This window comes from Stegostoma tigrinum, chromosome 11 (assembly GCF_030684315.1).
Source record: "Stegostoma tigrinum isolate sSteTig4 chromosome 11, sSteTig4.hap1, whole genome shotgun sequence".
NCBI lineage: Eukaryota > Metazoa > Chordata > Chondrichthyes > Orectolobiformes > Stegostomatidae > Stegostoma > Stegostoma tigrinum.
Window position 1 is genome coordinate 27,083,750 of NC_081364.1, and position 16,514 is coordinate 27,100,263.

At 39.2% G+C, this 16,514-nt stretch overlaps 1 protein-coding gene across 2 annotated transcripts in view; it reads right to left on the reverse strand.

The window, feature by feature from the left end:
- The window catches only part of wnt7aa (wingless-type MMTV integration site family, member 7Aa), a 30,457-nt gene extending 17,497 nt beyond the window's left edge, over positions 1-12,960 (reverse strand). Inside the window, exons 1-3 of one of the 2 annotated variants that reach the window (XM_048548144.2) lie at positions 12,232-12,960; positions 10,432-10,658; positions 7,377-7,648 (exon numbers count right to left, since the gene is read on the reverse strand). In XM_048548144.2, the coding sequence (XP_048404101.1) occupies positions 7,377-7,648; positions 10,432-10,658; positions 12,232-12,302 (570 nt within the window). In that variant the 5' untranslated portion in view covers positions 12,303-12,960. Of the gene's footprint in view, positions 1-7,376; positions 7,649-10,431; positions 10,659-11,279; positions 11,392-12,231 lie in introns of those variants that run through there. The other variant, XM_048548145.2, reaches the window with a different exon arrangement.
- Between the last annotated feature and the right edge of the window lie 3,554 nt (positions 12,961-16,514).

The following is a 16,514-nucleotide window of genomic DNA, read 5'->3' on the forward strand; positions in this document are numbered from 1 at the left end:
GCACTTTCTGTTTTTATTTCAGATTTCTAGAATCTGCAACATTTTGCTTTTACATATCCATATCACCTTCAGAGTAGGAATAAAAAGGTGCTTGAGAGATGGGAAAAAGACTAAACACAGAGCCAAAGATACAGGAATTTGAAGAGATGCTCAAGTCAGACAGGAGCTTTAAAAAGGAGACAGTGTGGCAGGTGCTGAACTATGTGAAGGGTGTGGATGGGTGATGATGGGTTTCAAGAGGGAATTCTAGAATCTGAGTTTCTGAATGCATGACTACCAACAGGATTGGGCACATTTAACAAGTAGGATTCAGAAAAGTGGAGACCTCAGGAATGCTACAATGCCGCACAGGTTTATAAATAGGGAAGGACCAAGAAGGTCAAAGATTTTAAGAACAACAATTTAGCACTTTTAATTTGAGATCCTGGGGAGAGAGAGAAAACCAAAGTAGGTCAACAGCACAGGGTGATCAGTAAGTGGGAGGCAGTAAAACTTTGAAAAAGGTCATAATTACAAACATTGGAGAATGGGAGGCCAGCCATAAGAATGCTGGATCAGTTGAGTCTAGAGGAATTGGGTGTTTCAGTCGATGGTGAAATAAGGTAGGAATCAAAGCAGGTACAATAATTGCAAAAAGATAGAAAATGTGGTCAGAATATTAGTTCAGACATCAAAGTGATTGAAAAATCTAGTTCCGTCTGAGACAGTGGGTTTGAAGGAAGTTAGAATCTATGGCGTAGGTTGAGTCTTTCCAATGTGTCACTGGAGAAAATGCAGGAATGGATTGATAGATGGGCAGTCTGATAATGCCAAGGCAGCAGAGGCATAACTATGTTGTATCTGCTGTATGTCTATGCATGTAGTCAAGAATAAGCATGTAAATGAAGAAAAGTTCTGAGGAAGGATCTGTTGACCCAAAATGTTAACTCTGATTTCTCTCCACAGATGCTGCCAGACCTGTTGAGCTTTTCCAATTTCTGTTTTTGTTGTTGAAAAGAAAGAAGGAGTTTGAGAGGAAATGTCTGGAGGATTCACAAGCTGAAAGTGCAGAGTTGGAATTGAAGTCATTGCGACAGATGCTTTGGCAGCTATTGGACAGGTGGGAGGAACCATGAAAGATTGGACTGATCATGCACAACAACTGAGAAACATGTTTAAGGAGGAAGTTGCAACGAACAATGTGAATGGTTTTAAATGAGTGGAAACTCATATCGAAGGGCAATTAATCATGGTCACGGTCACTGAGCATATCATTCATAACTTCAATTAGGACTCCTTCAGTTTTGTGGAGGAGAGGAAACCTGATGGGAAGAATTCAAAGTAATCCCAGGGGCACTGGAAATGGATCTGTGAGGCTGTAACATGTTTAAGGATAATAAACAGGAAAGAGAGATTGGTGATGGGCCAATTTTTGCAAAACGAAGGACTCAATGTCTATGAGAATAAAAACTTCAGAATCACAAAGGGACTAAATAGAATGCCTAGGGAGAAGCTGTTGTCTTTGATAGAAGGGTCAAGAACCAGAGGACACTCAGTTAAGGTGATTGGCAAAAGAACCAATGGTAACATGGGAATTTCATGCAGCGAATAATTAGGATTTGGAATGCATTGCCTTACTCTAAGCTGGAGGCAGATTCAATTGTAGCTTCAATAGGAAATTGGATAAACATGTGAACAGCAGTAATTTTCAGAGTTATGTGAAAGGGTGGGGAATGGGACAGGAGAGTTGTTCTTGCAGAAACCTGGCATGGACACAATGAGCCAAATGGCTTTTTTTTCTGTGTTTTTGCAATGTAACTGTGCTGATCTAATGACAGTTTCAGCAAGAGTTGGATAGTCCCCAAGGGGAAGAAACCATGTGCAGTGTCAGCAAGTGAGAAACTTAGGAAGGGGAGTTAATTTGTCTTTGCATGAGAGGGAATTACTTAGTCACCCAAACTGTGCACATTGTCACTTGAAAACATTCTGGGAAAATATTGCCTCAGACATCAAATAGGAACACACAATTTTTGTCAACAACTTAACTATCATAGATATTCAGGGATGATGATCTGGGTTCAAAATGACCTCATTGTCCTGAAACAAACAAACAGAAATTGCAGGAGAAACTCAGCAGGTCTGGCAGCATCTGTGGAGAGAAAAGCAGAGTTAACATTTTCAGTCCAGTAGTCAGAAGAATGTCACTGAATTCAAAAGGTTAACTGTCATCTCTCCACAGATGCTGCCAGACCTGCTGAGTATTTCCAACAATTTCTGTTTCTGTTTGATTCAGATTTCCAGCATCCACAGTTCTTTGTTTTGTGATGTCCTAATCTTTCTTGGCTCTCACCATCTCACTGAAGTTATCTCTTGCTTATAGCTGCTCAATTTGCAGTTTGGTTATTAGTTAACTCTCAACTAGCTACAACATGTACTATGAAAAGGACAATCCCGAAATAAGCCTGGTATCTCAAAAAGCTTCAGGTCATCATGGTTCTGCAGCTGTTTTGTAAATTCCACATCACTCAATATCACATATTCAACTGTTTTCAAATTCACTGCTACCTCTAAGACACAAAGGTATGCCTGAAGCTCCTTACAACTATGTCTAAGAAGTCTAAAAATCCCTGTCAGACAGATCTTCTCCTTCTGTTTAATATCCATCTTCAAATCAACCATGAACACAAAAACCTGAATTGCCAGAGGCTACCACATAATGACACAGGAATAGATAAGTTATTAAAGCAGCTCCTCAATAATCAAATGCAGCAGAATATAAGCATAGTAAACCAAAATCATACATGGAACACCACGCAGTCACAATAAGCACAGTACAATCCCAATAGTACCTGTAAAATGGGTCCTACAATGATAATTACTATAGGTACCCCTTATTATGGACCTTCTGATGTTTATAAAGCACAAGGACCAGAATCGGTGACTATCTCATGAACTGTATTGTATTTAGTTACAAAGATAAAATCCCTGCTAGGTATTTTGCAATTTAAGCAACCAACATATAATTGGAACTAAAAAAGCATAAGTATATCTGAGGATTTATTCATTAGCTTATCTCACAGTTCTCAGCTCCACCATATAAGCAAATATGCTAATGTGTAGGGACTTTTAGAGAATTATGTAGATTTTATACTATTAGTTTCTTGACCCAAAGAAGTATCTGATAACGTCTAATAATGCAGCAACCTGGTATATGATGCATCAGTGAAATAAACGGTGTGAAGAAAAGTACAGTACCTCCCTGTCACAGTAACACAGCATATTGTTTTCCCATATGGACATCTTTGTAGTCTCTGAGGAAAGTTTATGTACATATTTGTCAAGTTTGACAGGGAATATTTTGCTACAAGTAAAATTGGATTGAACTTTAATTCAGTTGTATTTTCTATAATGTACAACATTATAAAGGATGTTGCAGATTGATTACTCCAAAATTATTACGTATTCTCAAATGTAAATGATAACTGGGGGATTTCACTCAGTTCAATTCACATTCTTGGGGGTCTGTAACATAGATGTACTAAAGTGACGGGTTAAGTTATGAGGTTAAATTAAACTAAAGCTTGGGACAACTGCCACCATTGCATAGTGGAGGAAAACCACTGTCTGAAATCTTTCTGCCGAAGTTAAACGGAGGCCCATTCAGTTATCAGAGCTTATCGGTGCCTCAAATGCATGTAAATATAGCCTTGTTCAGGTGGGAGATGCCTTTGGTTTGTTTAGGTGGAATCAAACTCCAATGTTTGTTTGTTTCCTTTGATATGCTACCATACAGCACCAAACTGTGTTTGTGACTATTTTATATATACTGACATTTTTATGAATAAATGGCATTTTTGAAAAAAAGCAAACATTAAACTAACCAGGGTTGTACTTCCTTAACGGGCAAAGTTAAGTGATGATTTAATCAAAGTTTTCAAGATACGGCAAATAGATATGGTAAATAAGGAGAACCTACTTCTGCTAGTTGGGGAGTCAAGGGCGAGTGGTCATACGCTAAAATTAAAGAAAGATTTTTCAGGAGTGAATGTGAGAAACACATATCAATTAATTAACATGAATGGTAACTGATGCCAAAACAACTGTCAGTCTTAAAATTGAAATTGATTTAAGGGATCTGGAGAAAATGAGTTAGACCATAGATCAGCTGTGAACTCATTACATGGTGAAACAGACTTAAGTTCCTTAATTGCCTAGTCCTATTGTTATGTTCCTATGCTCTTTTCACTAAAGGTTATCTCTTCATGGCTACAGCATGTTAGTTGGGTTTTAAATTATTCCTGAGATTTTGCTTTTTAATCTTTTCTGGAAGATTATTCCAAGTATTGATTACCCTTTTCTTGGTATGTGCTTCATTATGTCAACCCAGAATCTACCTATTATTAATATCCCAAAGCCTAAGTCTTAGTTTAATTTGAAGTAATGCCGAGTTAACTATCTCCATTATGGTTAGCATACGCATATATTTCTACAAATTTGCCTCTCATTTAATTTCCTTATAGGCTACAATTTTTCTTATCTTTCATCATTACTCAACCCTTTGCTCTACCCTACACTTTCTTCAGGCTTAATGATTCATAAGCCAAAATGAACACACTATTCAAGGTGAAGTTGTTTCTATAGCATCTTACAGTTCAATGTGACATCTTCAGAATTTTATGCTGAAAAAATGGAGCTATAACTCAAACTCCTGACTGTGTTAACAAAGTTTAGAGCTAGCTGAACACAGCAGGCCAAAGAGCATCAGAGGAGCAGGAAGGCTGATGTTTTGGGCTAGACCCTTCTTCCTGCTCCTCTGATGCTGCTTGGCCTACTGTGTTCATCCAGCTCTACACCTTGTTATCTCAGACTCTCCAGCATCTGCTGTTCCTACTATCTCCTGACTGTGCTGCTGACAGCTACAATTTGAGTCTACTATCACTCTGAGATCTTTATTCTCTCTGGTAACGAGTTCAACATTCATCATTCATATATTTCTCCAATTTTTCTTTGACTTTGCCAGACCTTGCACCTATTTAATTATATCTGCCAAAGTTCAATTGAATTGTTTATTTTATCTAGATCCTCTTGCTTCATCAGCCTCAACCAATCCCACTGACCCTATTTTACTGTTGTCATGGAAATGGACTAGCTAGCATTGCATTTTTGTATCGAGGCTGTTTGTATACAACAACAATAGCAGCAACAATAATATCAAAGACACTCCACTCAATACACCTGCTCAACCCATATCACTCCACAAATTAAACCCACGAGTCCGTCTCTTTCAATCAACTCCCTAGCTTTGTCTTCTGGTGAAGGGGGTTCTGACAAAAGGTTACAAGATGTGAAATGTTAACTCTACTTTCTGTCCACAGATGCTCCCGGACCTGCTGAGTTTCTCCAACAATTTCTGTTTTTATTTAAGATTTCCAGCACTTTTTCTCCCTAGATTTGCCTTATGCATGTGAAAAAAAAATCATGTTGTGTGTTATTGCAGGCTCTCTGGTAAGTCCCAGGCTACACCACATGCATTTCAATGAACATTTGAGCTACCACTTCCTTGATAAAGTCAAGAAGGCATGGGAAACAAAAATATCATGCTGCTGTTATGTGATGTTGAAAATTATAATGCTATGTAGAAAGTATTATGGTAGCAAATCATGGGGTGGGAGACAGATGAAAATATAAGAGCCTAAAAGTATTGAAATTTTATGATGATGCTTTTAAGGCAAGGTGATGATTTTTAGAAATTACAGAATGGAAAGTTTTGCCTTGCTTTTCCAATTTCAGCCAAAGGGAAAATCATCAGATTCCATGTGATAATATTACTCATTAAATTCTAACAACCTTAAGATATGTTTAAGTGACATATTTAATGATAAATGCAAAACTTATCCTGAAAGATCTTAAATATTAGGCAATGTCTTTTAATATTCAACAGACAAAAGTGTAAATATCTTGAATTTTGAATCAGTTGTTTCCATCTGATAAAGTTATCACGTTTGCAATTGTTTCATATGTCTGTTATATGCTCAATTCATTTACATTCCAATTCATTATCGTGTTAGTGTCAATAAACACAGAACTTGAAAAGCAGAGCATGTCAGACTGCATCGGAGGAGCAGTCCTGATGAAGGGTTTCAGGCTGAAACGCACACTTTCATGCTCCTTGACGCTGTCTGACTGCTCTATATTTACTGACTCTAGCCTTCAGCATCTGCAGTCCTTACTGCCTCATTATCATATTACTTAGATTAGATCTTATTGAGACAAAAATGAGTAGCATTGTAACTCCTCTCACTCCTGAAAATAAAAGGACAGTTAAATTCCTCTCCATGATTATGGTATCCTATATATCTGCAGAGAAGCAACCAGTTTTTCTTTCTTTGGCTTTAGAAACTAATAACTGCTTTTCTCAAAGCCTATACAAAATCTGCTTTAGTCTTAAACATGAACAAATCATTAAAAATCAGTGAGTTGCCAATCCGGTTAAAATGGAGCATCTTCAAAAGCTTGGACATGAAAGTTCACAGGTCCAACTTAGGCTAAAATATGCGCCAATATTTTGAGTGTATTTATTGGTGATTAATAGGTAATTCAAATTGATTGTGCAAAATTTAAAGAAGAGATTTAAAAGCAATCGGTGCCAGTGAAAAGCAGGCAATGCAACAGCATTGCAGTGCTGTACATTCTCAGCTCGGTAGTCAGCTCATTGTCAACTTGAAAAATGATGTTAATGCGTAAGCTATGGCTGAAGACAAGAGCCATTGTATATGTAATCGAAGTAGATAGATAGAGAGAGAGAGAGAGAGGGAGAGATGAATAGATAGATAGATTCACAAACTTCCAAAGATCAAAAACTACATTGGACTTTAATATATTCAAAATGAAAGTATTGTGAAAAATGCATTTTACTTAACGCACTTTTTTGTAATTTTAATCTATTAACAGCACCACTCCAGTATATTTTACTTGTAAGTCATTTTCACTCAGTATTTTACACACAATAACACAGAAATGTAATACTGACTGTTTTAAAAAAAATGCAACAAGATTATTTCTAATGATTTTAGTAATAATTCACATCTTTCTTTTGCCACATGTAACTAATTGTAATTAATACAGCTCTTCAAAACCAAAATCCAACATGATCTATAAATCCAGTGTAAAGTGAAAAGTAACATTTTAAAACTGTTTTGCGTGTATCATTTCAGTGAAGTATTTACTTTGGTCAATGAAGTTGCACAGACATTATGTGTTGGTCATGGAAATATGTTGATAACAGTGACTAATCGTTTAATTTGTCTCCTAGTTCTCCAAATACAGGTGAGAAATCAGAAAATGAAATATTTATCTTTGTTATTTCTTCATTTAAGACAAGTAGCCATTGTTCTTACCTTGCGCCCTGCCTCATTATTGTGCAGGTTCATGAGTGTCCTGGCATTCTGTTTGATTTCTCTTGCATCTACAAATACTTTGGAGAATCCAATTCCATATCTGATGTCTGCAGAACAGCCTCCCCATTTCCAGCCTTCCTCCTGATTGTAGTGACCCTGTTTTTCTTTGTCACAGCCACAGTCACTCAGGTTTCCCTGGGTGCATGCAGCAGTAATGGCATGAGCTACTCCAGCAGCAATAATAGCATAAGTGAAGGCTGCTTCTCTGCTTCCTGCAATCAAGATATTGGGATACCTTATTAGTTTGTTTGATAATCATGATCGTCATAATAGTTCATATTTTACCTTTGTGTCACATAATAATATTTTACACTAAATTTTCAGTCTTGAAATAAGCTTTTAAAGCATTTGGTTGAAGTATACTTGAATAGACATCACTACAAAGTACATCAGTTTACTTCCCATAAAGTTCTTGTTTACGAACACTTGGCAAATCCAAAGTGATGAGAAGAATATTGCGTTTTAATTATAAGGAGCATCGTTTTTAATCAAATAAATTAAACTTTATGGAAATTTGCAAGTAATGAAAGGTTGCAAGATGTTGAGATCCACTTCGAAATGTGGAAAACAAAATTGGCGTTGGTTTTACACAATATGCCTTGTGTTCACTGCATATTATGAGCCAAACTGTAAATTCAACCCAGAATATAGAATACCTCGGGCAGGCGGTTATGCTTAACCGTTTAGCATTCGAAGATAATTAAGTATTTCAGATGAGGCTGTTTATTAAGTTGCTGTTGATGTGAACTAATGCGCACTTCGAGCTGGTGACATGGGCGACAAATGGCCATTCCTGATTTTTGCTTTCAGTTACAGTTGAAACATTGGGCTGTTGTTACGCGACTTACCAAAACGGCACGCCTTCCTCTCGCATTTTTGTGACACATTTGCACGCCTGTGTGTGAGTATTAGCAGCCGGGCGTGTTTACACCCTTTAAGTGTGACTGAAATGGAAATGTGGCACCTTTTGACAGTGGGAAAGTCGGGGACGAGAGTAAGACACACAGGCCAGCAAGAAGGGATCTGGCTGGTAGAGAACCTGAAAGGGTTCTCCCCGGAACGATATAACCAGAGGAAATACTCCCCGCTGATGGGAGTCGCGAATTATCGAAATGTGCCTCTGCAATCTGTTGTTGGCTTCCTCAATGTCGTGTATTATGAATGAAATTCCCCTCTAGGCTGGTATCTTCTGGAACCTGCTGTTCTCTAATTTGCTGCCATCTCCTTTGAGTGCGTGCCAAAGATTAGATACTTTTACACAAGTGTATAAACCGGAGGAGACGGAATAGACAAGGAACTCTTACAGAAACAGCACAGGCGAGCCAATACCCATCCTTTATTCAATGGAAACAAAAAGAAAGATAACCATGAGGACTGATTCAGAGTGACCACATGATTTATATCTGCTAATTCGCTTTGAGAAACAAGTTAAGACACTGCTTTTATTTATGGCAAAAATTAGGCCTTGGGCTGCTACCGCAGTTATCCGTTTAAAAGTCAATCACCACTAGGGTTTTCAAAAGGTAGCCAGGGATCCTCTTGCTTTGGCGGATTTTCAAGTTTGGCAGAAGTTTTAATACATTGCTCACACTCCAAGAACTGCGGCTACCTGTGTGTTGTCATTAAGAAACAACATGATGTTGCTGGTTCAGCTCCAAAGGTAATGGAGGAGCACTGCTGTCTGAGGGAATCTGACTGGTCAATGGAGATCTCTAGATATGGGCCCTCACAGCAACTAACCTCACGGGGGTTGGGGGGGGGGGGGGCGGTGGTTGTTTAAGACGGATCCGGCCCTTGGCAGAGAATCTCTTTGATTTTTTTCATGTTAGAACATTCAAAATATACACATCATAAAAAGATTTGAGCTACTTTCCAAAACACACGTTAAAGACGCGCTTAGGTTTATCCTTAAACAAATCAAGCATTTCAATTGACCTGAAAATTCTGCAGGTGAATCATATGTCCAGATACTGACTCTCCAGGGGATGACTCACAAACAGTAAATGCCTCATTAATACACAAGATAGTTTACTCAAACTTTCAGCTAGTGGCTATTTTGATAACTCACAAGGACTGATTCACCATTGGAACTACTTATGGATGTATATGTGTTGGGGATAGTTCAAAGAATCTTTACCATGCTGATACCTTGAATTGTGTTGTGTTGTGTGGTGTGGGGGAGGGAGTTGAATGTTGTCTAAGGAGGAAAAGTTGAGCAAGCTAGGCTTCTATCCGCTGGAGTTTAGTAGAGTGAGAAATGGGTCATTTGAAACATACAGGAACCAGATGGGTCTTGACAGGGTAGGTATGGAAAGGGTGCTTCCTCTTGGGGGATAATCTACATCAGTTTAAAAATCCGGAGTGATCCGTTTAAAACAGAATGACGAGATTTTCTCCATCTCTCTGGGAGGGTCGTGAGTCTTTGAAACTTTCTTCCTGAGTAGGTGGGGAGCAGAGTCCTTGGATTAAGACGGAGGTACATTCCAGTTCAACATAGGAAATGAAAGGTCATCTGGGGTAAGCCGGCATGTGGGTGTGAGTTTACAAACAGAACAGCTAAGCAGGCTTAAAGGGCTGAATCGCCTTTTCCTCCTCCTAATTGGTGTGTGTTCGGATGGTCACACTCTGTGAAATTGATTTGAAATCGACGAAAACGTTGCAAGTAGAATAGGAACTGCCGATGCTGGAGAATCTGAGATAACAAGGTGTAGAGCTGGATGAACACAGCAGGCCAGGCAGCATCTTAGGAACAGAAAAGCTGGTCGGGACCTTCAGAAGTGTCCGGACCTGAAACGTCAGCTTTCCTGCTCCTCTGATGCTGCCCGGCCTGCTGTGTTCACCCAGCTCTACAGCAAGTTGAACTTAGGTAGTGTGGGAAGAGGGGGATTCCTGCCTATATATTTCGTAACAAATTCCCTGTTGTGTGGTGGTTATATTGACAACTTACGTTGTGAAAGATTAGAATAGACAGGTCAGTTTGCATTTTCTTACATACCAACTCTGAGCTCTTTGCCAAAAACAGTCCTTTCACCGAGTGCAGAGCAGTTCCACCGCCCATATCGGAACTGGAATTGACACTCATTGATTCCCATTTGAGCCCCTTCTCCGATGACGATAATGGCATCGGGACGACTCTGACAGATCGCCCGCTGACGAGGCGCCAGGCCCGGTATCTTGCTGCAGATAATGTTCGCTCCCAGGGCCACCACCGAAGAAAATCCCCTGTGGAAAGAACAGGCAGATATTAGGAGAAACAGAGGGAGCAAGCACCGTCGCTAATTATTAACACCAAACACACAATTTGCTGCTTGAATCATTCTAAAGTCATATCTAGCTGTTTTCCGAGAAGGCTGCACAGTTTCTTCTCGTAATTATCTCATTTGCGTGGGTTTCAGCCACATCGAGTGAAGCGCTCAGCTAACTGGGCCTCTTCTTTTCATAAGTTGGACTCTGAGCGACCTGAACTCTCCAGCACAAGGATCAGGACTTTCGGAATTCCCCTTCTCTCTACAGATCTTCAGTTTTAATGTCTAGATTCAAACACATCAGCTAAAAGACAAACAAACGATGAACACTTGGAGCTAAAGGTGTGCCCACAGTTCGCGCCGAGACCTCCAGAAATAGCCCCACAATTGTCCAAGAATTATGGGAGGTATTAATTGACCAAACACAAAGTAAGCTTTCCCAGTGTACTACAGATAACAACAGGTAAAGTATTTAGCTCACTGACTGCTAAACAGTCCCACATCAACTAAACATGGAAATGTGGTCGAAAATAAATGGAGTTCATTTTAATATTCAAACTGCATCCTGATACAAAGCGGTTAAATTAGTCATATCCACCTATCAACGTGGAAGCTGATGTACAATCAAACTTGTTAAAATATTCAAGTGAATGATAACACCGGGCTGTTACTGGAGCAAAAGCGACTATTTCACAAATTAGAACAGTTCTAACATTTGGTTTCATACATTAACATCCCTAAGAAAGCACCCTTTAATCTCCGGATCTTCATTACTTTGATACCCGATCTCTCCGTGCACGTTGTAAAGAGAGCAGCTCGGAGTGATCTGACCAGCCAGGTACTACATGCAAAAGGGAGAAGCAGCTAGGGTTAATGCGGCAAGGTAGCTCTATCCCATTTGTACGCGGTGATCGATCTACCATACGGACCGTAGAGCGCGAGCGTGCAAAGCCCCAGCTCTCCCATTGTGCTGGCTGTTAGCTCCGGTCTCCATATCAAAGCATGGAGAATCGAAGCAGCCCTCAATGTCAAAAAGGAACCGCGTTTCCTGCTCCACTTTGTGCATTGCATTTTTTGTTTCAGAACTGCTCTCCTCAGCAACGCTTCCAATTGCATTGTGATCCGGCTTCAATCACAATAAAAACTGTTTATGAGCTAGAGAATGGGGAAGTTTGGATAAGTCCGGTGGCATCGGGTGCATTTGAGTCCAAATTGACAACTTTGGTAAACGCAAAATGCCATGATCGATTGATTTTCCAGCCCCAGACCGGATAATGAAATAGCTTTTCGCTGCCTCTTCCAAACGCTTAATGTATGCGTGGATTTACACCGTTCTGTTTCTATCCATTCAAATATGCGATAAACTTTTCTTTCCCCCAATGGATCGGATCTGGCGTGCACTGGGGCAGACGCAACTTGTGCTCGTCAGTTTTCAGGATCTAGGCAGCACGGCAGACTTTGTTATTACAGACACTAAAACATAATCATATCGTCAGCGCTTGAACTGCGAAATATTGGCACATGCAGACACGACAATCTTTGTCACTTACCCTATTTTAAGATACACAATTCCCACGCAGAGGAAAATGTGAAAGAGCCAGCGCCGCGTTTTTCGGTTCATGCTTCAGATTGTGTGGTGAATGCAATTCTTCTCGTCTGCTTGTTGATCAGAGTTCCAGGCAGAAACAAGTCCAAGTTACTGAGAAACCAACTGACCCTTGTGATCTCAGCTACCGTGGACCCACATTCAAACCAGCGTGTATTGTAAATCCCAGTGGGAGAATCGATATCCTGCACTTTTTTTTTACAGATTATCCATCATCTGTATGCGTGTCACACGTATGGAGATTGCAATGGGAGGCTAGGTTGGAGATCGCACAGGGTCTAGGCATTCCCACAATGAGAGCTGGATCTTCTCCCAGGTTCTATATATCTACCGAATCTATTTGGGCGTGTTCGTTTGGGAAAACGCAGCAGACCCACTAAATACCTTTGCAGTGCACACACACACACAGACACACACACATACACACCTTTTATTCTGGGGAGGGGGAGGGGGGTGCTAACGAACAGCGTGCAGAATTCTCTATGAATGATCTAACAACTTCCCATTTTAGACAATGAATGCGGACCCGATTGTATTTTCCCGCGATCACTTGGTGCCAGGGACTGCGATATGATTTAGGCACCTTAATCTGCGCAGTGTTTTGAGACTCTCGGCGCTGCAAGCAAATTTGCTCCGCGATGAAGATATTCCCCAACCTCCGCCCCACCACCGATTCTCTCTCTATCCGTTTCTCCTATAGCTTCGTATTGAGCAAGCAATGTCCGTGTTGCATTGTGAGGCAGTTATCTCGATAGTTTTTTTTATACTTAAACACACATTGTCCACTTGGCACATGAGATTGTGAGGTGTCTGCCGCAAGGAAGTGAAGATCCTGCCAATGAGAGTTTATCGAGCGGACGCGCTCATACTGTGCCATAGAAAGGGAATTGATTCACTTTTGTGATTGAACCGCCCGAACGCGCCGCCCTCTGACTACTAGTGAGGTCCTTTTCCACTTGTTAAATGTTTCCAGTCTTCTGACACCCCTCCCCCTTCACCTCAGTTCACAGTCTGAACTGGACTGAAGAAATAGCCCCTCTATATCTGCCCCGTCCCTATCCGAAACTGCTGGGCAAATTTGCTCGCTCAGTTCTCCGGTCTCGAAGCTCCCACTCCAGCAACAAGTTAGGTGGTGTCACATTGTAGATTCAGAATCATTCACTGTCCTGAATAGGAAAAGATAGGATTGCTGGCCAGTCATTCAACTGAAAATGAGAGAATGTGTTGTTAAAAGAACATCCTCACACTCAGCCTGTTTTGAAGTTGGGAAATTCGGGAATCGAACTGTAAGGGTTTAAAAAGAGAAGTTGATCAAGATCAATATTTGCAGAAGTGAAATGTGAATGCTTGTTTAAGGAGAATGGTTTAAAATCAACAAAGCCACATCATTAAAGATATTTAGGAGTGCACCATACTTTTAAAAAATTCCCTTCCTTCCTTTACGTGATGCCACACTTCATGTTAGTCGCATGGGCGTGTTTCTATATTCCAGTTCTGAAGAAGTGATACCAGATTCGAAATGTTAATTCTGCTTCTCTCTTCACAGATGGGGCCAAACCTGCTGTGCTCCTCCAGCACTGTCTGGGTCTAATTCAGATTTCCAGCACCAGCAGTATTTTGCCTTCATGCTACATTTCAGACAATGGTCAAGCGACAAAATAGAATAGGTGCAGATGATATCTGACAGGCATTAGCACAGTGTTTGGAACGAGTGACGTTCGTTTTAGGCATGAATTATTGTGCCTGTCTATGTTACAAAGTAAGAATTCGAAGGTCTGCTTTAAAAATGAAAATCCGGAAAAAATTCAGCCCAAAATAAAATGGTATCCCAAGGGATATAACAGTGATAAAATCAGAACCGGAAGCTGCTTACGCTGGTTTTCGTTTGCTAAAATAGTCATTTAACTAAATTCATTAAAACTTACTGTAATATTATAACCCGAAAAGGTCACGACTAGAATATGTTTGATACTTCCACTAGCTAAATAACCTTAAATCAGGAACGGTGAAATAACGTTAGGATGAGTGAACTATCTAACTCTACTTCTATCGTGCCATTACAATGGCGCCCATCATTTTCCAAAATTTGGTTCGGCTAATTAAGTTTGAGGAACATAGCTGGAAACAGGAGTTTTGCCCAATTATGGCCATATCCTTTTAAATTAGGATCTTGCCTGTTAATACTGCCTGTGCTAATTAATGATGGTGTTCAGTTTGGTCATTGCTACCGGTTGCCTGGTGCTAGCTACCTATTAACAAACAGACTTGTTCATCATTCTTTGGTGAAAGTATTCATCTCATTGACATTTCCTTCTCTGAGCTTTTGAGGGTAGAGTAGGAATTATTCCATTTGACTTAGTGGAAAATAAGAATTCAAGCCAATTTAAAAGCAAACTTTGTGCAACAAATTAATTTCTGGTGAAAGCAATATTTCTTAACCAAATGCATTAATACGTGCGTAAAATAAGTTGGAGTGAACATTCTGAAAACTTGTGTATAATTTCAAGCGCTGATTCAAGCAGCAAGTACAGTTTAGAAAACTCGTACAACCAGAATTTGATACTGGTATACAATGCAACACTGTTGGTAGAATGTAGGATTAGTGGATGAAGTTAGTAGACTAAGCTTTAATAGCCTGGAAACGGTGTTGCATAATACAATATGTGGTTAATGCAAAATAAGTAAAATACAGAAAGGGATAAAGTAGGATTTGTAAAGAGCCACTTTAAAATATAGTAGATACAAAAGTCTGTTGTTTCACTTTATGGTTCTAATTCTCCTGCAGAGTTGGTTTGAGAAATTATCTCCAATGTATCTAAACTCCTGCCTTCATGACATCCTCAGTATAAACTCTTGTGGCCACAAAAAAATGCTCCTATAGATTTGTTTACATCTTCCTAGTGCCAACAGGTCTTCATCTACAAATTTAGATTAATCCACCAATGAAGCAGCCATTGCATTGAAAATAAGGAAATGTGCAGGAGTACAAAATTCAACCAAGGCAGCGAATAAATAAATGCACAGGTAGAAATGAGTTACCACTGACTCTTGAAGCCAATTTACAGAGCACAGGGGCTGCCTATATATTGAATTTCCATATTGTAGAATACGAAGCACTTTGGAAAATAACAAAATTAAACTGCTGGGTGGGAATCATTGTTTGTCTGCCTCAAGTGAAACCACTCCACGTTCATTGTACGAATCTTGGTTTCTGAATAACCAAAGTCTTATTGTTAGATTGCAGGTTGGAGATTTTCATTCCCGAAGCATTAAGAAAATCCAAGATTAAACTTATAAAGAATCAAGATCCTCTTAGTACCTTTTAAACTTGGATTTCATACCACGCTAAAGTTCTATGTCACACTGTGCAAAGATCAAGTGATATGAGAGCGATTGTACCTCATCCTTGAGTCAGTTTAGCACCTGACTGAAGATTACCCTGCCAAATTTGCACAATGTCCATCTTAAGTCACATTGCATTATTCAAAGTTGATAACAATCTGGTATTTCAGTAAAGGATGAGTATAATATAGAAGAGGCAGTTCGGTACAATTTCAGATTACTCAAGACATTTTTGTCTAATTATAGTATATGAATGTCTGAACAAAATTGTAAGGCTATATTGGTTTAGTATATAAAGTTAATGAAGCATAAGATTAGCAGAATTGAAGATATGCATTATCATAATACAGAACTGTACAGTAGAGCAAAGACGAGCTAAGGTTTATAACAGAAACCATACTGTTCAGCATAGGATTAGTGTACAGTGCCCTCCTAAGGATTAATTTGAAAAGTCTCATTATTAACAGGATTGACTTCGAGAAATTGATTTAAATATTTATTGAAAAATTGGTTGTTTCCAAATATGTATCACCATATTTCCATTTATACCAATAAATCAGATTAAACATTAAATTCTCTGTTTCAGGATTGATAAGAAATACATGAATAGGTGCTATAGCGACTAAACAATGTGAAATGGAAGAAAATAATCATTTCAAAAAATATTAGGGTAAATAGCTGTTTCACTAGCCCATTGGGACACCTCAGGATGGACACAGCAATGGATGATGGAAGAATAAATTAGTGATTTCATCAATAAAATGATATGAAGAAAATTACATGTAAAATAAGCAAGGAAATGAGTAAAAGGAAAGGAGTTTAGATATTTTAAGTGTTGATTGTTACCACTTAATGGAGAATAAAAGTCAATAAAAATTTTTATTT